Source organism: Sapajus apella, unplaced genomic scaffold (genome assembly GCF_009761245.1).
Source record: "Sapajus apella isolate SASKATOON/1434 unplaced genomic scaffold, GSC_monkey_1.0 scaffold81, whole genome shotgun sequence".
NCBI classification, from domain to species: domain Eukaryota; kingdom Metazoa; phylum Chordata; class Mammalia; order Primates; family Cebidae; genus Sapajus; species Sapajus apella.
In genome coordinates this window covers 1,202,419-1,225,483 of record NW_022437021.1, presented here as the reverse complement: position 1 = coordinate 1,225,483, position 23,065 = coordinate 1,202,419, and the positions used below count along the sequence as shown (strand labels likewise).

Below are 23,065 nucleotides of genomic sequence, written 5' to 3'. Positions count from 1 at the left end.
TCCCACAACCCTGTTTGGATCACATCATCATTTTACCTGAAAATGTATTAATAATATAATTTGGGGAAAGATCTCTGAGATGCCGGCTGCAGTTGGAGGGGAGTGAGACAGGCTTTCTCTGTCCACACCGTTGCTGAGAACTCCATGAAGAGAAACTTCTGTGAGCATTGATGGAAACATCCCCATTCAAGCCCAGGTAGACTTGCCTTCCCGTGAGTCCTGGCACTCCCTGATTAGGGCATTGCAGTGTCACCAGTCACTGATAGTCATCTGCCAGATCTCCTGTTCCAGCTGAGGCTGCAGCTGCTGCAGGGAGTCCCAGCTCAGTGCCCCCATGACGATGCCTTCCTCTTGTTATGTACAGTTATTCTCCATGACTTTTAAGATGATGGCGGAGAGCAGTGGCTTGAATCCAGATTTAGTGATGCAATTTATTATGAACTTCTGAAGGGGTAAACATAGGATTGTGTATGAGCTCACTGAAATCACCAGACTGAGTTTGTCCATCTCCCTTTTTTTTTTCCTTTTTGTTACATTTAAATGACAAAGACATGAGTAATATCCTGCAGCCTATGACTCAAGAGGTAAAATATAAAACAGCAATGTTTTCAGGTAGGCCACATGATGTTATGTTTATATAGCAAACATTTTTTGTTGTTTGATTTCAGCATTGTATCTGGAAAATACACTGTATACATTTATTTTCACAGATAGGGGTCTATTTTCTTTGCAGAGCAGGTGCTGAACTTCCATTAGCATAAGTGGAAGTTATGCAAATCTGACAAAAGACAGAGAAGACCCCCTTTTTATTATTTGGCTATAATTTTTATTCTATTTGTGCCTTCAAAAGTTCCTTAAATAGACAGTGGTTGCATGATTTTCTGAGATTCAAAATTTAAAATGAGCCTAGCTTCTGAATAAGTTTTGAGAAATCTCCAAACTATGGGATGCAATCTGTTCATTTTGGATTATGGGAAGGATGCCATTCAATTAAATGAAACATGGGTAGGATAATAAGTTTAAAACTAACTATAAATATTCTTTAAAAGAGAGAGCTATTAATTGTTGTTTTTTAAAAATAATATATGAACACACATTTTAAAGAATTGAAAATAAAAATTACTCATTGCCATGGCTCCGTTACTGAAGAACAAGCTTTTCTATGGATAGAGAGCTGACTTCAACAGCACATAGGCCAGTATGTATAGAATTATTCACATGTCCTGATGATTGATAGCCAGCCTATCTACCTGTCTTTCTTGCAGATGTGTTTTATAGAAAGCCTGCCGCCATTGTTAAGACTTCAGTGCTGTCACACAGATGCAGCTGTCATAAATATCCCCTAACAACTATGTTTGCTGCTTATCTGAATTAGTTAGAATGCTGTTTGCAGCTCGTTTTGAAAGAAGCAGTTTATCTTCCACCTCCTATTATTTCTTTTTCCATTAACCTCTTCCAGGGAAGATTTTGTTTTCAGTTGCAATAAATTAACACAAGTTTCAAATCCCTGATTATATTTTACAGTAGTCAAATAATAAAATTACAGAATCATTTTCAGCTCAAAGTAGCATTTGAAGAATAAAATGGCAAGTTAAAAACCATGGTTTGAGAGATGGACAAATCTTATCATTCTAGTTTTATTGATTTAGTATTCTATTCACTAGTTACCTAAGAAAATATGCATAAATCTTTAAATGTGAATTCTGAACTTTGGTAGCCATTTCAGATAGCTTGTTTGATATGACTATTTGGGGGCCAAAAGAATAACAGTCATTTTATTACAAATTTCAATAGGTATAATACATTTGACATTGGAAATATGGGCTTTGAAACATTCTTGGAAAAGAAAGATGTCGTTTAACATGAGCGATCAAATGTAACACATGATTTGTTACAAGTAAAAACATGATTTTAAAAAGTAAAACATGATTTTAAATGTTCATTTGAATATATTTTAAAGCCAAAACAAAAAATCAGGAGTGAAAAGTTTATTTGTAACCCCAACAGGAAAAATGGCCTACACAATATATTTTAGAATGATGATGGTCAAGGTGTTATATATAAAAACTGTTAGTAAGTGCCTCAAATGGTTTCATAGCCAGCAAGAATAAGAATAAAAGGAAAGAGATTCAACGGGCCATTTTTCTTATGCTTTCAATAGCAGTTTGACATAGTGGCATCTGATAAGCTGGAAGTACTGGGAGCTAAAAAGAGTTTGAGTGACACAAAATAAATAAAATACAATGATGATTTTTAAGGGGATCACACTTGGGCAATAATTGTTTGCTTTGTGGAACTCCTTCTTGTTTTTCAGTAGTATAGGGCCTACATCAATTCTCCATAAGCAGCCTGTGCCTTGAGTATAAATAGTTCTCCTCCTTGAGGAAGTGGATGTACAAAACACAAAACTAAAAAGTTAAACTGAGATTTGGGAGGTTAATTCAAATAAGTGTCCCTTAATAAAAAGAACTGCATTTGCAATCAGCCAGTTTTAATAACTGTGCTTTATGAAGCCTGTTGTCCCCTGCACAAGGCAAACTTGATTGCATGGCTGGGTTTTTGCAGCCTCCAGAAGAGCAGAGTTGGTCTCAGCTTAGCAACATCCAGGTATGATCATCTGACACACTGGTGTTTCTCATTAAATGAATGTGGCCATTAACTTCCTAGATTCTTGAAGGCCTTTGCAAGTACTGGCTTATTTTTAGGTGGATAAACAATATTATTTTCTTTAGCTGATACTAAATACTTCCTTTAATTTTTCCCTCCATGAAGAAGAAAAGACTTAGGCATAAATTCTTCCAATGATACCAAACATCCAGATAAAATGTGAAAAATCCAAATACCCAGTTCTGTCGATAACATCTAGATAGCAGTTGATGGCGTAAGAACAAAGCATCGAGATTTTCAACTAGACTTTTCAGGTTTTACTTGAATTTTTGGTGTTTTAGCCATAATGCGGTGCTGCTAAGTCAAAGGGCACAAAGATATATTTGTTTGGGCAGATTTGGGGTGATAATAAATATAATTACATAAATTAAGCCACTTTGAAATAATATATTAATTCCTTTGTCATAATACATTATATGTATTTGAAATTAAATATTTTGGGTAAAATCTATGATTGTAATTTTAGTATCAACTTTATTTCTTCTGCTAAAAGTGCTTAATTTAAAAAAGAAAAGGCACTATTAATTCCAATTAATGTTATAAGTATTTATTTTATAGTGCATTTAATAGCAGTGGCTTTCACTTTGATAATTATATATGTAAAAGACCATGATTAAACTAATTATTATATAAATAGTGTCCTTATTCAGGTAGCGTTAGTATATGAAAATGGACTTGTGGGATTAATATCTCCTCAAGCAAACATTTTTTCTGAATTGATAAGAAAATACTTATGACCTTCATGTATTATGGAGTAGTTGATTCAATGAAAAGAAAGCCCTAATATCTAATATTATAAACAGCAAATTAATGTGTGTATAGTAATTTGCAATATTCAATGAAGTTCATATATTCTCATTTTGGTGATAAATGATCTATGAATATAAACGTTCTGAAAGAAGAACCAGTTTGTATAATTAATCATCTTCATGATTCTTCTGTGGTTTCAAACTGTCATCTTCAATAGCAGTTTGGATTATGAAGCAGTTGTTAATTATAGTGTTAATTTTTTTATGGCTGACAAAATTGTGTTTAGTTCTATAATTTCAAAATTGCTAAATTTTATCTTGAAAAATTGCTGCTTAGAGCAGTAGCCTCAAATCACAGCTTTAAAAGCTAAGTGTGAAGTCTCTCCAATCATCTGTGAATCTAGATTAACCCTGGCCTGTATAGAATTGAGTTGTTTCTTACATCTGTATGTGTGCTACTGTTGGCATATCTAAAATATAATACATAATCAAGTATCTGCTTATGCATGTTTGCTGTGTAAATATTTATACACCACGTATATTGGACTTGCAAAGTGAGGAAGTGAATGAATCATTATATTTAACTTTCAAGGAAAGTTTACATGAATTTTTGAGAACGTCAGCTATTAGAACATCTTTTAAATTTTAAAGCATGAGTTGCTTATCATTTAGGAAACATCCAAACTGCTGCATTGCAAAAGAAATTTTGGACTTTTAAGCTAGTAGATAAAACAGTGGCCCATTTCTAGCCTCTTTCTCCTAATAGTCAACCAATAGTTTCTCAATATTTAGATTAATTTTTTTTATTGGTCTCAGCATTAAGGTGCCTTAGATAGAAGGTGAACATAGATAAATATTTTCAAAGCAAATAAATAAGAAAGTGAACACCTTCTAGTATGATTTAAAAAAAAAAAAGTTACCCTTGTAACTTAAAAAAAAAAAGAAGAAAAGGAATTCAGATTGTTAGCCCTCCCTTGATTATCATATTCCTCAGTACATTTTTTTCTAACTTTGGAAGACCACATCCACAGAATTTTACACAAAGTGGTTACTTCATGATTGTCTATTAAAATGCAATAACCCAGTCTAGCACAGTGCCTGGCACATATTAGGCACGCAATAAATATTTGATGGGTGAATGGGGAAAACTTAATTGTGTAGAGTATACAGGATGCAGCCTTCAAGTTGGCTACAGATTGATGCAAAGGAAAAAAATTATTTAACTATAGTTGCACAGAAAAGGACATTTAGAAAATATCTTTAGAGAAGAGTGCCTATCCTTCCTTCTAATTTCTTTCCCAGTTTCCCTCCCCTCCTGTGCTTTCGAAAGTGAGCAGTTGGCCACTACTGTAATGAAAGCATAACAGTTGATTCAAACAGTTGTCAAACCACTGGAAAAATGCTTCCTTTTCATTGTGCTTTTTTTGGACACTATAGATATGATAAATCATGAATTGTGTTATAAAAATACCTCTTTTATGCCCAAACATTCAGTAGGAGGGAATGACATTTCTTTTATTACCTTGGTAAAAGTTTTTAAGGTGTTTAGCAATAAGCCTTCTTTTTGTCAAAACTGCCTAGATGCAGTGGTTGCTAAGAATTTATTAGAAAACCTATAGTTAATAATATCAGGAAAAGAAGGGATGTATGTTTAGTAGCTAATGTGACAGATCAGCTTGTGTAGCACATGCTTTTGCTTTTTCCTACCATTTTCTTGATCTTTTGTATTATGGAAAAAGAAGTTATTCATGTTTAGAAAGTAAATTTTTCGTTATTGCCCATCAACCAGCATTTTCAGCATTTTCCTCATCTTTTGGGCAGAGAACTAGATTGTTCCAAATAGTAGGGGAAAAATAAGGCTAAAATATTTCTGAGGAAGAAAGATAAAATTTTAATACAAATGTGAACAAGACTATTCATCTTTAGGTCTTCATGAATTAACTCTTTTTTGGCTGTTTTTTTTTTTTTTTTTTCTTCCACAGGTAAAACCTTCAGAATGTTGTCATGCTTCCTATAATGCTAAATTTTGACATGAAAAATATTTTAAATGTTACTTTCTTCAGATAGTGCTTAAGGAAAAGGATATGTATTTCCTTCTATATTTCTTACTGAAATTGATAGAGACCCATAGTTGTTACTACTTACTTTGACTTATATGTCCTACTTTTATTGATTTTCTTAATTCAGTGGTAATAGATTTTTTTAAGTGTTATTCAAAAAAACAAAAATAAAAAACCATGCAGTAAAAATAAACCATTCCTTTAAAGATACGAAAGAAGAGACCTTTGGCAGAGAGGTCTCAAGCTTCATGGGTGGAGTAGGGTTTCCTTAAATGAAATTTCCAGATGAAAAGAAAGTTAAAAATAATCAGATAACATCTGACCACAATAGGTAAGAATGCTGCTACATTTTACAGAATTTTAACCTATTGACTGGTAATAGCAGACTGTGCTGTACAGAGACTAATGTAACTCCTACTTTGTCGACTTCTTTGAAACAGCTCTAAATAAGTTGCACACCGTATATTTTTTTGTAGTGGAACACTGTAGTATATTACACCCTCTGTATATTGCATTCTGGCTTGGAATTCTGGTCCGTGGTTTCATCCATTGTTAGCCGTGATGCTAGACTCTCCCGGGAGTTAAATACAGTGGAGCTGTATTTATGTGAAGCGGGTGTGCTTGGTCGTTCAGTGGCTGTTTCATTGCATATTACCTCCCACTTTGCTTCCATCTGTGTGTGTGGTAAAGGGAATTGTCCTAAAAAATATAGGCTTCCTCTGAACACAGACATGTATTTGTGTACCAGTAAGTCAACAATTTCCTGAATTTGGGTGCCATTAATAAACTCCTTTTTGAATTGCTTTTAGAGTTTAGAGGGGTTTAGCAGTCGTCCTGTGGAAACCGATGCACATTTCCACGTTTTCTGTAAATGCATTAACAAATAATGTGTATTAAAATGAAAGGACACCTATATCTTTTTAACAGGAAACTTTATTTTTTAGGTTAATACAGAGATGAATTGTGTATCTGTTGAAAATTGATGGTTAACATGATAGTCCCACATGCTTTTTAAAATTACTTCATCTAATTGAAAAATTGCAAAGAGACTGATGAGCTACACATCCATGGAATATTTATCTTGAAACCTAGAGTCCTAGTCACTTAATGTGTTGGCCATACTTCATGTATCTCAGAAACCAACTGAAATCAGGGTGCTTTTCTAACGTCTTAATTATCCAAGACTTAAAAAAAAAAAAAACTAAACAATACCTGAGACAAACATTTTTACTATAAAAAAATTGCATTGTGATGGTGAAAGTTACTACAGATAATGCAGCCATTTAAAATATTATAGCTGCCAGTTATAATCCTTATAATTACTAAAAAATGAAGAAGGTTTTACTTAGAACTATTCAAAATGGTTTTTATCCATGTGATTATAAAAAGGAACACATGAATGATGTTTGCATGTTTAACCCCAGTTATAAAAAGTCGTTTGATTTTTTTAACAGCATGTATAGCAGTTACAAATCCTTAAAACTTGAGGTAAAAATGAAGAATCCCACTGTGGAAAGTGCCACATGGAAATAGCTGGATTAGGATATATTAGTCATATGTGCAAAGTAAAAAATATGTATGTGCATGTCTACATATGTGTGTGGATGTATGTGTATATTAACCATAAATAGTTATATTTAAAACTTGATTTTTAAATGAACAATGGAAAGTAGCAACTATGAAGGAATTTTTCTTGTGATTTGAAAGAACTCTTTCCCTCTTCCCAATTCATGAAAATTAGCTATTATTGAAAGCATGACTACTTAGGAAATTATTTTGTGAGTATTTAAGACATAAAATGTGAAGAAATATAAGGTAAACTTCTAAAAAAAAAACTGTACAGCTCTAAAACGGTGAAAAGAAAAAACAGAAGAAAGAGAAGAGGCAAGGAAGCAAGAAAATAAAAAAATTGGAAGAGAGGGGAGTAAACGCTAAGAAGGAAAAACGACATCATGTATTCATAGTTTATAATGTACCAAGCACTGTGTTAAGCTCATTACATTTTTTTGTTTTATTTAATATTTAGTCCTAGAAGATGGATCTTATAGTTTATTTCACGCAAATGAGGAAGTAAAGATCAGAAAGGTTAAAACCATACATTCCCTAAAGACACACAGCAAATTAGTGGCAAATCTGGGAAAGAAACCAGGATCTGCCTGGTGAGGTGGAAAAAAGTCAACTGTGGCTCCATTCTCAAATGTTGTAACTCCGCAATCTGTGCCTCCCTTTAGGTATACAGGACACCCTGGCAAGGCAAGCAGGTTTTAGACTGTTAAGTTTTTCAGGGGTGAGGTGCGGTGGGGTCCAGAGGCAGCCTCCAGGCTGCTCTGCAGAGAGGAGGGGACAGATCCCTGACATGTTCGAGAAGTGGTGGGGTAGGCTGGAAGGTCGGGCTCGGGGAGACTAAAATAATACATTTTCATGAATTTTTCCACAACTTTTGCACTTTTCCTGTTGCTTATTGACCTTTCGTCTTCCAAGAATCTTAGAAAATTTAAAACAATCTTTAGAATTTTTGAGCAGGTGATTGAAAACACATTACCTGCCTGCCTTTCTGTCATGGAATGCTGGCATTTCTCGAAAGGGTGAGGCTCTTGATTGCCCTATACTAACAGGTGAAAGTTATGTGATCTTTAGCAAATCATTTAGCTCCGTATACTGACCCCTCTTACCTGTTAAAGAAAGGTCTACACCCTGCTTCTTCACATCCTCCCATAACAATCAGAATTAATTTCTAAAGAAAATTTTTTAAAAAACAGAAAAATGCTGTAGAATTGGTACAGATTCCATAAAAAAAAAGCATCATTTTGGGGAGCCTGTTCAATTTGACTGACAATTTAAAGAAAAAGAATGCACGACAATCCATGATGAACTCATAGTAAGTACTTTCTTTACTTAGATTACCTTTCTCATCCTCTCCACATCTCTGTTGATGAATGGGTCAGACATCATCCTCCCTATTTTACAATTGAGGCAATGAGAGGGTAAGTGCCTGACCATTGCCGGCAGCCAAGATGAGAACAGGACTTGAGTCTCTTGTCCAAATCTGAGGTTCATTTTACCTCCTTCTTATGTCCAAATTGCTACCTCAGTAACTACCTTTGCCCTTAGTTTCATCAGCTGTAAAAATAGGATCATATCATATCTATAAAAGGTGATCTCTCTTAGAGTTAAGATTTTATTATCTCAGGAATCAGAGCCCTGAGTGCTTTTGACATGAAAATGCTTTATATGTTTAGCAAAAAATTAGAAAACAGTCATTGAACCAGGGGACGAACTGGCTATTGGTGAACTCAGTTGATGAAGCAGTTGGAATGTCTGAGTCATCCCTAACCTATGATGCAGATTTCATCAGAGATTAATCTGGAGACAGAAAATGTTTTCAGATCCACTTTGACTTAGAACAATGCTGGGCAATTTTTAAAGTTTTTTTTTTTTTTTTTAATGGTGTTCTCTCAATTTAACTATACATTTTTAATTAGTCAAAATTATTCATTGCCATTAGAGACTTATGAATGAATTTTTTTTCCTATCACAAATGTAAATTGTTTGGAAATTATTCTGAGCTATTATTCTCAGAGAAAAAAATTCCATAGTGATGCTCTAGATTGAGCCTTTAATGCCTTAATAGAAGCTTGAAGCAATGCTGAAGCAATGTTATTAACATGCCATTTGCCTCCCTGTTACTTGCTTGACACACAACAGATATCAGGAAATGTTGCAGTTGTCACTGAAAGAAGGTAAATTTTAGGCTATTCATTTTTTAAATGTCAGCGAAGTTTTTTTTATGCCAATATTCACACAATTTGACCTACAAAAACATTTTTTGTCTGTATTTCATAGTCATCATATTCCAAAATGATTCACTACTGTATCTTTAATTCAAACACAGTACCTGGCATGTAATTGGTACTCAATCAATGCTGATTGAGTATTGAATAAATTTATATGCAAGGTAGGACATGAGAACAGTCTCGTTCTGTAAGAAACATGAACAAAGATATTTCTTATTTAATGATTAAGGTATTATTGAATTAAAAAATCTACTAGAGAAAATCATAAATGCATTTATACTCTTGAGCCTCCTTTCTGGCCATTTCTAATCAGAGAGTACCAGGTGAGAAGAGCCAGGAACTGCCAAGGGTAGGAAGGGCAGTTCTGTCTAAACGGATGCTGTTTACAGCCATAGATGCAAAGTGAAAGAGTGGCCCTCTTGTTTGTTAGGACACCTGTTTGGTCTTACCTACAAGTAATTCTAATGCCAAAAATTATTACTTTGGGTGTAGAAATAGCCTGTGGATACACATTCACACATTCAAGCTAAGATTATACTTAAAGTGCTTCCTGATGGTGATGTTTAATTCTAAAAATGGGGCAGTCTGCAGTTCACCTTCTAAATGTAGCATTATAATCATCTTGGGTTATTTTTACAGTCAACAAGGTGAAAAGTATAATAGGATAAGGTAGATAAGTTGATTTCAAGTTTCTAGAAGGAATTGTGTTTTCAACATGTTCTACTCTAGAGTTTTTATGAACCAAGGAAGTAAATATTTCTGTGAAAATTATGATACTGTAAAGAGAAAAAGACTTGGCAAAACAGATATCCCTAAAAAACAAACGTCAAACATTTTGCCAGTCTAAATGAAACTTTAGCAGATCAGAAAGAGGACAAGATGTGTTAGATTACTGTAATATTTTTGTGAGGGTGAATCTGTATTTTTAAGGCCATGTGTTAGTATTATAGCACTATTACTCCCACCCCCATGAAGAAAGTCAAATATACTTCACTTGCTGGCTTATGTTTTGTGTGCTTAACAGAAACGTTTAAATTTGATAAAATTCATTTTTGAGAAGTTAGTTGTATAGGTTTTGAGATGTGTAATTTTATATAGTGTAAATGATACTCAGTTCTGTTTCTAAACTGTCTCTAGACATTTATTAAAACTTCATTTTCCATAATCTTTACTAGGGCCATTTCTGAACAGTCTTGCCATTACTACTACATAAAACTATGTAAAGACATTTACCTATTTGTTATATAGTTTCTACACTTTGCTATCAATAAAATATTGCATAGGTCATCATATATTAACTTAAATTTCTACCATTTTAACTAATAATATAGTTTTATGTTTGAGAACCAAACTCAGCTCTTTATGAGCAATGTACTGTGTATTATTGAGACCTGTTTTTTTCTCCAAAAGGAAGTTATTGGACATTTTAGCTTTAGCTTGATTCTCACTTTAGAAAAAGTTATAAATGTGTTCTCATGATTAGGCTTTTGTCTCTTCTTGAGCTTTTGTTTTGTGGTTATTTTTGGAAAGGCTTGCTCAGAGGTTGGAGGAGGAAAAATAAATAATGGTCCTATTTTTTTTTACATAAATGTAATACCAACCCTTTGCTGGTTATGTTTTTTTTGTAAGCTTGTTTGTATCATACATTTTGGGGGCCTCGTTTCCCAGGTGCAGTATTTTCTAAAATTGAAGAGGAAAATGAAGAATCATGGAATATAGGAAAAGAATCCTAAGTAGAGAAAACAGAGTGAGCAAAAGGATGTCAGCATCATTCAGCACTATTGTGAACTTGTGTTATTGCCTACAAAGAAATTTGGACTCGTTTCAGTAACTACAGTGTTATTTAATCATTCAAAAACTCATTCGTATGACTAAGTAAGAATTCTTACTGGTACTGCACTTCTCAAAATAAGTCAACGAGCTTACTTCCCTTGCCTGTATATCATTTCCAGAATTATATTCTTGAAACATTTAGCCTTAATACTAGTACACTAATTTAAGGATATACTTTGCACAATGAAGTTGGTGCTTTCCAATAAGTTTTCTTAGACAGATAGTATTGGAGGATATTATCCTTGTAATAAAAATTTTGAGTTCTAATCATTTAGTTCTGTGTGGTGAGAAATTTTCCAGCTGCAGAAGTGATCTCTAAACTTAGGTTTATTTGCTTCCTCTTTTTTTTCATTAAAAAATATATTAATTGAGATGCCTGTATGTTCTTAATGTTTGTGGAATATGTGGATAATGCTAGTGTAGCACCAGTACCTATAGGTGAATTACACCGTAGAGTAAAACTCCACGAAAATGCATCTAAAATCTAAATCAATTTTATTCTATGTGAAAAGCATTCAGACTTCTACTAAATTCTTTTTCTCATCCTCGAATATTTTTTTCTATCCCAAACACTTGCACTATATTTTTAAACAGTTTATTTTTGGATGTTATGTGGAGAAAGCAATACCCTTTAAAACAACTAACAATAATTCATACATTCAGTATGAATGAAAGTAACACATTGGAGGGGGCGTTACTTTTCTCCTTGCTGAATTGTACACAGAAGACATTTTGGAAATGTTATAAATTACCCTTTTTGGTCAATCAGTATAGCATACTGGCTAAGGATGCTCATATTGGAACCAGATTCCACTGACACTGGTATTTGCTATGTATGCAACCTTAGAAAGATTATTTCATCTTTCTGTGCCTCTAATATAGGAATATTAGGCATAATAGGATTGTTATGAGGAATTAGTTAATACATGTAATGTACTTAGAAGAGAACTCTTGGTAAAGAATAGCTACTGTTACTATTATTCATAGTTATCATCATATAAGTCTTTCTGGAAAGGTCCAAGTACTATTTGATAGGAGGAATATTTCTTTGTATACCTAAGCTATTCTTTTATCCTTCATACTTCCACATCAGCAGCACTTTAGAAAAAGGATTAATAGCATTGATAAGAAATAAAATCTACAGTTATTTGAAAATCTTGGTTAATAATGTAGTTTTCATTTGCTGTGTTCTCTGTAAATCTTCTTATGAAAAAAATTTATTACCAAAAGCATTTTAATGTGGCTACTGGAATTGTATAGTTTACATAAGTTTTACAAGTTTTATACATTCTGTGAGAGCTTTTGAGTCCGAGAGTGACATGATTCTCTTGTTAGTTTAAGAGCAACACCTCAGGCCCTGCTTGATCTGAAGAAGAATATTTGATTTCCTTTGCATTCCAAGGGAAACATCTGTTTTGGGTGGATTGGGGCAGAGGGACAGTCATTTGGGCTTCAAGGCTTTCAGACATGAAAGATATCTTATTCGTCATTTCTCCATTTATTTGCTTTGCAGCTTGCAGTTCCCCACAACGATGAATGGACCCGATTTGCCAGGACCCTTGTGGAGATTCGTGCTAACAGAGCTGATAGCGAGGAGGAAGGCACTGTTGAGTTATCTGCCTAGTGAACATGAGCCTCCCCCACTGCAGCCCCCACCTTTGTGTCCTAGAGCTAAGCATCTACAGCCAAGTCTGTTGTATTCAGTGTCCATTCAGTATCAGTATTGCTGTGACATTTTGGGTGCCATATTGTGCCAGCTTTGCTCCAAGTATTCCAGATGTATCCCACTATGCTTTCCACTGACCTGAAATTCACCAGAGCATTTCTATCTTTGTATTTCTGTCTCAAAAATGAAGGGAGGGGGATTAAGGGTTAAGTTGCTGCCTTTTAACTTCTTAGTAGCTGTATTTAATAGTTGGAAACCTCTGGTTAAATTTGTGCTTACATGCACTCCTGGCATAGTCCTATTAAATCCATATGAAGCCAGATATGATTGGGTGCAGATGTGGTGTGCCTCATGTTATGGTACAGGGCCAAAGACTTGAGATGTGGTGTTTTACATGGTGACTCACATTATGAATGGATTTACTAGAAGAACATTGCTGCTCCTTATTTATTGTAGTGTGCTGCATGGAATGTATTTATTTGAAAGCATTAAAATAAACGATCCTAGAGCATGTGCATAATGAGAGGACTGTATTCTCTCTGCTGCTGTTGAGGTTACATTAAGTTCCAAATAACAATTACAGTATGCCAGTTCCACTGAAGACATGAAATCTTTAGAGGTTTGTTGCAGCGAACGAAATGAATTTTAATGCCTATTATTTCTAGGTACTTTAACAATATTTCAAATATCATTGACCACTAATACTTGTCATTGAAGCTAACACAGTCTGACAAAAGTCTATGGTTCCTAAATATGACACCAGTGTTGCCAATAAAATGTTTCAAACCAGATCTGCACCACTGTGAGTAAATCCTTTGCTTGGGGAAAGCCTGACTGGAATTCTGCTGTGACAAGAGGTGGGAGAGATACATTAGAGCCATGTTAAAGACTTATTATGAATTTATTTGAACAGCCAACCTGGCTAGACTTAAACCAAGACTCCTAGTTTTATTTTTATAAGGGAATGTGTGTGGCTTTTTTGGAAAGATCCTCTTTCTCACCTTTACAAAAGCCACCCTTTGCCCAAGGACAGTTGGTGGAGTAAGAAAGGTAGGTTAAGATGAACAAGTACCAAATGTCCTACACATTTCTTTTTAAAAACAATTTACACCAGAAAATGATGTTTATTACTATTGGACTAGGAAATATGTCTATAAACCACTTTAATAAACTTTTTTTCAAAAGGTCACTTTACACCCAGGGAAAATAAAAACAAATAGCTCTTGAGTCATGAAAAACATTCGAAGACAGGCTTTCGGCTTTTTAGGAAGAGGATTTCCACTGGGGCTTTGTTAGTAGGGGTTCCTTGAACTGTATGTTTTTTTTTTTATTTTTAAAATAATGTCATACTTTTTCTCCAAGTATCCTACAATATTTAGATATTGAAATCCTTTGTAAACAATAATTAAAATTTTATAGATAAAAAATGAGTATCTGAAACAGGTTTAAAAGCATTTCAATGAAAAGTACTGGGGAAAAAAAATTTCACAGACATACACTATAGTACCTCAGAATAAAAATTCAAAACCCATGAGTTATTATGATAGACCAAATTGAATGATTCAATGAGTGATGATATGAAAAGTACAAAGGCCTCAATCACTTATAGTTGGCACATAAAGTGTTACGAGAACATGTGTCCTTATATATCCCACTATGATAGCTGGTCTCCAAGGCAGTTCCCAATTCTTGTGTAGGCCATCCCATGTTGAATCTGGGCTGACCTCATGTGACTGACAGAATACCAGTAATTGATGCTACGTGGTTTCCAGGATGTGTTAGTTAATTCCGACTGCTATAACAGAATGCTATGGTATTCAGACTGAGTGGCTTAAGCGACAGTTCTCACAGTTCTGGAAGCTGGGAAATTCAAGATCAAGGTGCTGGTAGATCTGATATTTGGTGAGGGTCTCCACTGGGTTGCAGATGGCTGTCTTCTCATTGAATTCTCACATGGTGTAGAGAGAGAAATGATATTTTTCATGTCATTACTTATAAGGGCACTAATCACATTTGTGTTGGCTCCACCCTCATGACCCAAAAATCTCCCAAAGGCCCACCTCCAAAAATCATCAAATTGAAGATTTAAGCTTCAACATTTGAATTTGGGGATGAACATAAACATTCAGTCCACAGCCCAGAGCAAGGTTATAAGAAGACATATATCCTCCATCTGGGTTTCTTGGCGCAATCAATTTTGGTCCCTGAGCTATTATGTAAGAAGCACAACTACCCTGAGACCTCCAGGCCACATAGAAGCTGACCATGGAGTGGCCATGTAGATTTAGCCATTCAAGTCATCTCAACTGATGACCCAGACGAAATGTGGTAGCCAGAAAGGTGTGCCTTTCAGATTTCCTGTTGCAGAGAACATGGTTGAATGACAGTTATGCTGCTTTGTTTTGAAACCTGTCACCAAATTTGTCCAAGGTCATGCTTCCTGCATGCTCTTGCCAGCAAAGACTAAGTATGGCAAAGATCCTAAGGCTAGCCTGTACCTAGGAGACATAAGACTTCTTTGAAGTAATTAGCTCTAGGACTTTATATCAGCATTGCTGAAACTTTCTCAATGCCGTACTTCAATCTAAGACTAACCAACTTCCTTCCCTTCCTCCCTCCTTTCCTTCCTTCCCTTCCCCCTTCTTTTTGCCCTCCTCTTTTTCCCTCCTTTCCCTCCCCTCTTCTCCTCTCCTCTCTTTACCTGTCCCCTCTGTGAGGCCTGACAAACACCACTGTCTGATGGCTGTCCAGCCTAAGCTGGCTAAGGATGTCCTAGGCCTTAGAAAAAAAACAAAGAGACTATACCTCAAAAGAATTGCAAAAATTAGTATGTACCATTAGGAGCCAGGAGAGTAGCACTGGGATTGGATTTTGAGGTGTTTGATCAAAGGAGCCAGAACATTGATTAGGTAAGAAATAATTCATTGACTTTGAGGTGTTCTTTTGTATGTGTATTTGTGTGATAAAGAAGAGGAAAGCTATATGATTTTATATTCTGGCAAGGAGCCTAAGGGATAGGGTCACTCTTAGAAGTCTGAAAAGGCTGTAGCCTACATTTACTGGAGTGAAAATGCCTGAGTTGCCCTGGTACATAGTACAAGAAGGAATAAAGAGGTTGAAGGAAATGGATATGTTAGAATAAATATATTACTTAAGTTCAGAAGACACACCCAAGTGTTATGTTACATAGGAACACCTAGAGTACACACTTTTCAAAGTCATTAGCAATAAGCTGGTGAGAGAAGCATTAGCATCTCTAGAAAGTTTAGTGGTAGCTTTCCTTTACAGATCAGGGCTGATGGTAGGAGAGGCAGTCACAGAGTGGGGCTTGCTAATATCCATGGGGATGATGAGACCCCGGAGTAATAGTGGCTAGGTGGTGGCAGTTAACCACCAGAAGCCAGGAAGCCACAATTGCCATAATGACCAGCTAGATCAGAGGAGCAGCCAAGAAGCCTTTACCCATAGGAAGTTGTGGGAGTAATTAAAAGAACATGGCATCCCTAGTGGCAAAACAGACAGGCAGCCAAAAGGGTGGTGTTTAACTACTACAACCAAAAACATAGTGGCAAGAATCGGGAAGCAGGAGGCTGAAGACAGTTACCCCAATAAAAAGCATCTGCTCACTGTATTTTATTTTATCATAAAATACCTCAGCTCGCTGTCCAGACCTGAGCCAGTTTTCCAATCCAGAACCCACTGAAGATTACTAAAAGGTTGCTAGGAGGGAGGACATCAGAAGGGAGGGCACCACTGCAAACATGCATTGTGATGATCTCCTAAGTTCTTCCCCAAAGGGACCTATGAGCATTTATTTAGGTGAACATACAATGCAGAAAGAAATAAATCAACATTTGAAGACTATTGGGTTCACTATCTGAGTTCACATTGAAACGTTATTGGAGTGGTGGCTTACAGCAACAAGGTAATATGATGGAGTGTTTACTAAAGTCTAGGTCTCAGTGGGCTCATTGGGTCTATGGACACACACAGTGGGTCATTCCCCCAATCCCTGAATGTTCAATTAGAATTGATATACTTATATCAGGTGCCTGGCCTCTGGGATAAGTGCTCTCACAGAAGGGAGGGCCAAATGGAGACCTCTGAATTTGCCACATTCTCACCTTCCACTGCCAAGATAGCAAATACAAAAGATTACATCTCAGGGTAGAGGTAGGAGAATGGCAGAGATTGGTGCCACTCTTAAAGGCCTAAAAGACATAGAATGTTGTTCCCTATATCTATTTAATAACCCAGTATGTCCCCTTTATAAACTAAATGAATCTTGGAGAACAACTGATGAGTACTGCAAGCTCAACCAAATAGGATCACTAATCACAGCTGCCATGCTAGATGTGGTATCATTCCTGGAACAGACTAATAAGGCTTCTGCTACATGGTATGTGGCCATTGATGGATAAATGTATTATTTTCATTCCCCCTATAAAAGAAGATCAGAAACAGTTTGCACTCATGAGGAAGAACTATTTTAATTTACAATTTTGCCTCAGGGCTATTGCTAATCTCTCGCCCTCTGTAATACTCCAAAGATGTCTAGACTGCTTGAGCATCCACAGAATGTTACACTGATCTTACATCAATGGCGTCACACAGATTATGCAGAATAAGCAAGAATTAACTAATGTACCAGAAGTCTTGGTAAGATATATGCACTCCAGAGGGTGGGGAATAAATTCAAGGAAGATTTAAGGACCTGCTACTTCAGCGGAGCTTTTTGGAATCTCCCCAGTGTTTAAGTGCCTCCTGGGCTATCCCCTCAAAGTAAAACACAAACTGCTGAAGCTTAGAGCCCCCACCACAAACAAGGAAGCACAGCATCTGGCAGGCCTCTTTATTTTTGAAGTTAACATATTCCATGTATAAGAATCCTGCTCTGGTCCATCTACTAATTGGCATGCACAGCTTTGGGTGAGGCTTATAATGGGAAAGGACTTTGCAGCAGATCAAACTGCAGTGCAAAGAGCTCTGCTGCATGGGCCATAAAGCCAGCAGATGCTATGATATTAGTGGTGACAATGGTGGGGAAAGATGTGGTATAGAATTTATGGTAAGTCCCAGTTGGAAAATTACAGTAGGGACTCATGGGATTCTAGAGGAAGGCCATGCCATCTGAAGCAAAAACAGCACATAGCGTATTAGTGGATCCTGGTAGAAATGAAGTTCTTCACCGCGAGATATAAACTTAACTACACATCCAAACAGCCCATTATAAGTTCAGCCCTGTCAGCTCTACCAAGTCATTAAGTCAGATCGACCTAAAAGAAACCCTTATGAGATAGAAACTGTGCATTGGGATGTACAGAACCAGAGGGCTCTAAACATAAGTAAGCTGCATGAGCAAGTAGTTCCGAAGCCCATCGTCACCCAACGGGATTTTACCAGCACACTACCTCCATGCTTGCATACATGGCCATGTGTGAGGAGGGTGAGTCCTGTGTGAGCAGCTGAGAGAAGAGGAAAAAGTTAGGGTTTGGTTCACATATGAGTTGGCTCAGCTTGTGGGTACAGGTTGTAAATGGATTACACATACCTTATAGCCACATTCAGGATGAACCCTGAAAGATAGCTAATAGGGAAAAGATTTTCAATGGACAGAGCTGTGATTCGAGCACCCAGTTATTGCCTTTATGTGAAACAAGAGGTGGTCAGAAGTGAGTTTATATCCATAGTAGCAACCTAACCCAAGCCATCATCATCTCTGTCGTGATTCTTGCAGTAGCTTCCTAACTAGTCTCCCTGTGTCTACCTTTGACCCCTTCTGTGTCTTCTCAATATAACCACCTGAGTGATTGTTACAACATTTAACTCCTCCATTCAAAGCATACCAGTGGCTTTCACATCACTTGCAATAAAAGTCAAAATCTTTACAGTGGCCCACAGGCTTTATATGGATTTTAATGATTCCACAACTTCTCTGATATTTGGTATTGTTGGTCTTTTTGTTTTAGCTTTTCTAGTGAGTATAAAATGGTATCTAGCTGTGGGTTTCATTTGCATATACTTGCTGACTAATGATTTTGAGCACCTTTTCATGTGTTTATTAGCCACATTTAATATTATATTATTTCTTCTTTTTGTGAAATGTCTAGTATCTTGGCTACTTTAAAATTATTTCTTTTTATTATTAATACAACAATATTAAAAAATTAATTTAGAGGAATTTTCTTCATATATCTGCTTTTAAATATTATTAATTCAGAGGAGTTTTTTTAATGTATTCTGGATATAATTCCTTTGCCAGATTTGTTTGTTACATTTTTCCCAGTCTGTGGTTTAGAACTTCATTTTCCCTTTTTTTTTTTTTTTTTTTTTTGAGACCGAGTCTTGCTTTGTAATCAGGCTGGAGTGCAGTGGTGCAATTTCGGCTCACTGCACCCTCTGCCTCCTGGGTTCAAGCGATTCTTCTGCCTCAGCCCCCTGAGTAGCTAGGACCACAGATGCATGCCACCACACCCGGCTAATTTTTTTGTATTTTTAGTAGAGATGGGGTTTCACTGTGTTGGCCAGGATGGTCTCCATCTCTTGACCTCATGATCCGTTCGCCTCGGCCTCCCAAAGTGCTGGGATTACAGGCGTGAGCCACCGTACCTGGCCCAGAACTTCATTTTCTTAATAGAAATAGAATATTTTGATATGCAAACATTTTAAATTTTGTTGAAGTCTAATGTATCCATTTTTATCTTTTATACTTAGTGTTATATCATACCTTCTAGTAAATCTTTGTCTGTCACAGGTCACAAAGATATTGTCTTATGATTTCTTTTTGGACATTTTATTGTTTTAGCTTTTACCTTTAGGCTTATGATGGTTCTTAAATTAATTTTTGTATATGGAATGAGGTAGTGGTTAAGATTATTTTTTAAATATATGGATAACCGGCTGTTTTGGCGGTGTTTTCTGAGGAGACTATTTTCTTTTTGTTCATTAAATCAAATTGGCATTCTTGGTAGTAAGACAATTGACCACATACATATAGGCATATTTAGGGGTCCTCTATTCTAGTTCACTGATTGATTTATTTGTCCTTATATGATATCCCGCTGTCTTGGTTGTAATATTAATTCTTGAAATCAAGTGGTGTAAGTACTCCAATTTTGTTACTCATTTTGAAAAAGTGTTTTAGCTATTCTAGGTCTTTTGTATTTGCACATAAATTTTAGAATAATTGCGGAATGCTTTAAAAAAATTGCTTGGATTTTGATTAGAATTTAACTGTATCTATCTATCTGGGACAATGCCTATCCAAGAATAGGATATAACTTTCAATTTATTGGGTCTTTTTAAATATAGTTCATCAATATTTTCAGTATGTAGGTTGCATAAACCTCTTTTTTCAAATTAGTCCTAACACCTAATTTTTTATTCTATTGTAAATATTATTTTTCAACGTTTTTTCAAAATTTTTTACTAGTTTGTAGAAATTAATAGTTTTGTATATTGATGTTATATTTTGCAACCTTGCTTAATATACTTTTTATAGATATTTTAGATATAATTCATTACTACATACACAATTATGCCATCTGAAAATAATGAAAAGTTTAATTCTACCTTTCCAATCTTACCTTTTTTCCTTTTTTCTTCTTCTTCCTTTTTTTTTTTTGCCTTACAGCATTAGCTAGGAAAGGCTTTCTCACGAGTAGAAGCTGAGTTTTATCATATGCTTCTTTTCTGCATCTATTGATATGTTCATATAATTTTATCCTTTATTCTGATAATGTGAATTATACTGGTTGACATTTTTTAATGGTGATCCAACTTTGAGATAAAATTATTTGGTCAACATGTATTATTCTTTTAACATATTGCTAGACTTTATTTGCTAATATATACTTTCTTCCTTTTTTTTTTCTTTTTCTTTCTTTCTTTTTTCTTTTTTTTTTTTTTTTTTTTTGAGATAGGTGGAGTCTTGCTTCTTCGCCCAGGCTGGAGTGCAATGGCGCGATCTTGGCTCACTGCAACCTCTGCCTCCTGGGTTCAAGCAATTCTCCTGCCTCAGCCTCCCCAGTAGCTGAGATTATAGGCACGTGCCACTATGCCCGGCTATGCTAATAATTTCTTAAGGGGTTTCCCATAATTGTTTCTTGTGGATATTGATGTATAATTTTCTACTCTTTAAACGTGATTGTCAGGTTTTAGTAACATGATTATGCTCACATGATGAGTTGGGAAGTATTGTGACCTCCTCTATTTTGTGAAGGCATTTATACTGGTATTACTTCTTGCTTAAATATTTGATAGAATTTACTACTGAAGCCATCTGGCCCTGGAGTTCTATTTCTAGGGATGTTTTTGGTAACAAGTGCATTTATTTAATAGAAATAGGCGATTCTGATTTTCGATTTCTTTTTGGTTCCATTTTGGTAAGTTATTTTTCACAAGTTGCATTCTTCAAGAAATATATCCATTTCATTTAAGTTGTCAAATTAATCCATATAAAATTGTTAATACTGTCCTCTTATTACCCTTTAATGTTCATAAAATCATAATGACATCTCTTTTTAAGTTCCTGATGTTGCTAAATTATGTTCTCTTAAAAAAAAAAAGATCTTGCTAGGAGAGTTATTTTATTAATTTGTTCAAAGAACCAGCTTTTTGAATTGTCAGTTTTCTCTAATGTTTATTCAATTTTTCTTCTTTCCACTTTGGGCTTAATTTGCTCTTTTTTTCCTTCCTGAAGTAGAAACTTAGATCATTGATGTAACACTTTTTTCTAATATAGGCCTTTGAAGTTATAAAAATCCATCTTAGGCTGGGTGCAGTGGCTCACACCTGTAATCCCAGCAGTTTGAGAGGCTGAGGTGGGTGGATCACCTGAGGTCAGGAGTTCGAGACCAGCAACATCGTGAAACCCTGTTGCTACTAAAAATACTAAAATTAGCCAGATGTGGTGGCAGGTGCCTATAATCCCAGCTACTTGGGAGGCTGAGACAGGATAATCACTTGAACCCGGGAGACAGAGGTTGCAGTGAGCCAAGATTGCGCCATTGCACTCCAGCCTGGGCAACAAGAGTGAAACCCTGTCTCAAAAAAAAGAAAAATCCAGCCGGGCGCGGTGGCTCACGCCTGTAATCCCAGCACTTTGGGAGGCCGAGGCGGGTGGATCACAAGGTCAAGAGATCGAGACCATCCTGGTCAACATAGTGAAACCCCGTCTCTACTAAAAATACAAAAAATTAGCTGGGCATGGTGGCTCGTGCCTGTAATCCCAGCTACTCAGGAGGCTGAGGCAGGAGAATTGCCTGAACCCAGGAGGCGGAGGTTGCGGTGAGCCGAGATCGCGCCATTGCACTCCAGCCTGGGTAACAAGAGCGAAACTCCGTCTCAAAAAAAAAAAAAAAAAAAGAAAAATCCCTCTTAGTACTGCTTTTACTGTATTCTACAAATTTTGCAACAGATTTTATTATTATTCTGTTCAAAATATTTTTTTAATGTCCATTGTGATATATTATTTGACCTATGGGTTTTTCAGAAGTGTGTTGTTTGTTGTTTAATTTCCAAATATTTGGAAATTTTTCCAGAAAACTTTGTTTTTATTTCTAGTTTGATTCTGCTTAAAGAGAAAATATATATAATAAGAAACACTCTGTATTTCAAATGCTTTTATTTATTTATTTATTTTTATGGGTAACATTATCTTATTTTTCTGTATTTTTTTATTGCATTTTAGGTTTAGGGGTACATGTGAAGAACATGCAAGATTGTTGCATGGGTACACACATGGCAGTGTGATTTGCTGCCTTCCTCCCCATCACCTATATCTGGCATTTCTCCCCATGCTATCTCACCCCAACTCCCCACCCCCCATTGTCCCTCCCCTATTTTCTTTTATGACTTAGCATATGGTCAACTTAGTAAATGTTCCCTGCGTACTTAAGTAGAACACAAATTCCTCAGATATTATGTGGTTCTATAGTTTTTTTTTAATTTCCTGTGCATTCTGTCAATTATTGAGAAGGCGATGTTAAAATACAAATTATGATTGTAAATTTGTCTATTTGATCCTTTAGTTCTCTCCATTTTTCATTAATACTTTTTTTTTTTTTTTTAGACAGAGTCTTACTTTGTAGCTCAGGCTGGAGTGCACCGGCATGATCTTGGCTCACTGAAACCTCTGCCTCCCAGGTTCAGGTGATTCTTATGCCTCAGCCTCCCAAGAAACTGAGATTACGGGTGCCCATTACCACACACCGCTAACATTTGTATTTATTTGGTGTTTTGTTTTGTTTTGTTTTGTTTTGTTTTGTTTTGTTTTGTTTTGTTTTGTTTTGTTTT

The 23,065-nt window shown here is 35.7% G+C and overlaps 1 protein-coding gene across 6 annotated transcripts in view; it reads left to right on the top strand.

Annotated features, from left to right (window-relative positions):
• Positions 1 to 13,560, top strand: part of DYNC1I1 (dynein cytoplasmic 1 intermediate chain 1) — a 314,945-nt gene extending 301,385 nt beyond the window's left edge. For all 6 annotated transcript variants that reach the window (XM_032252893.1, XM_032252891.1, XM_032252892.1 and 3 more), the window contains one exon: positions 12,617 to 13,560. In XM_032252893.1, coding sequence (XP_032108784.1) covers positions 12,617 to 12,727 — 111 coding nt within the window. In that variant the 3' untranslated portion in view covers positions 12,728 to 13,560. The remainder of the gene's footprint in view (positions 1 to 12,616) is intronic.
• Positions 13,561 to 23,065: the final 9,505 nt, after the last annotated feature.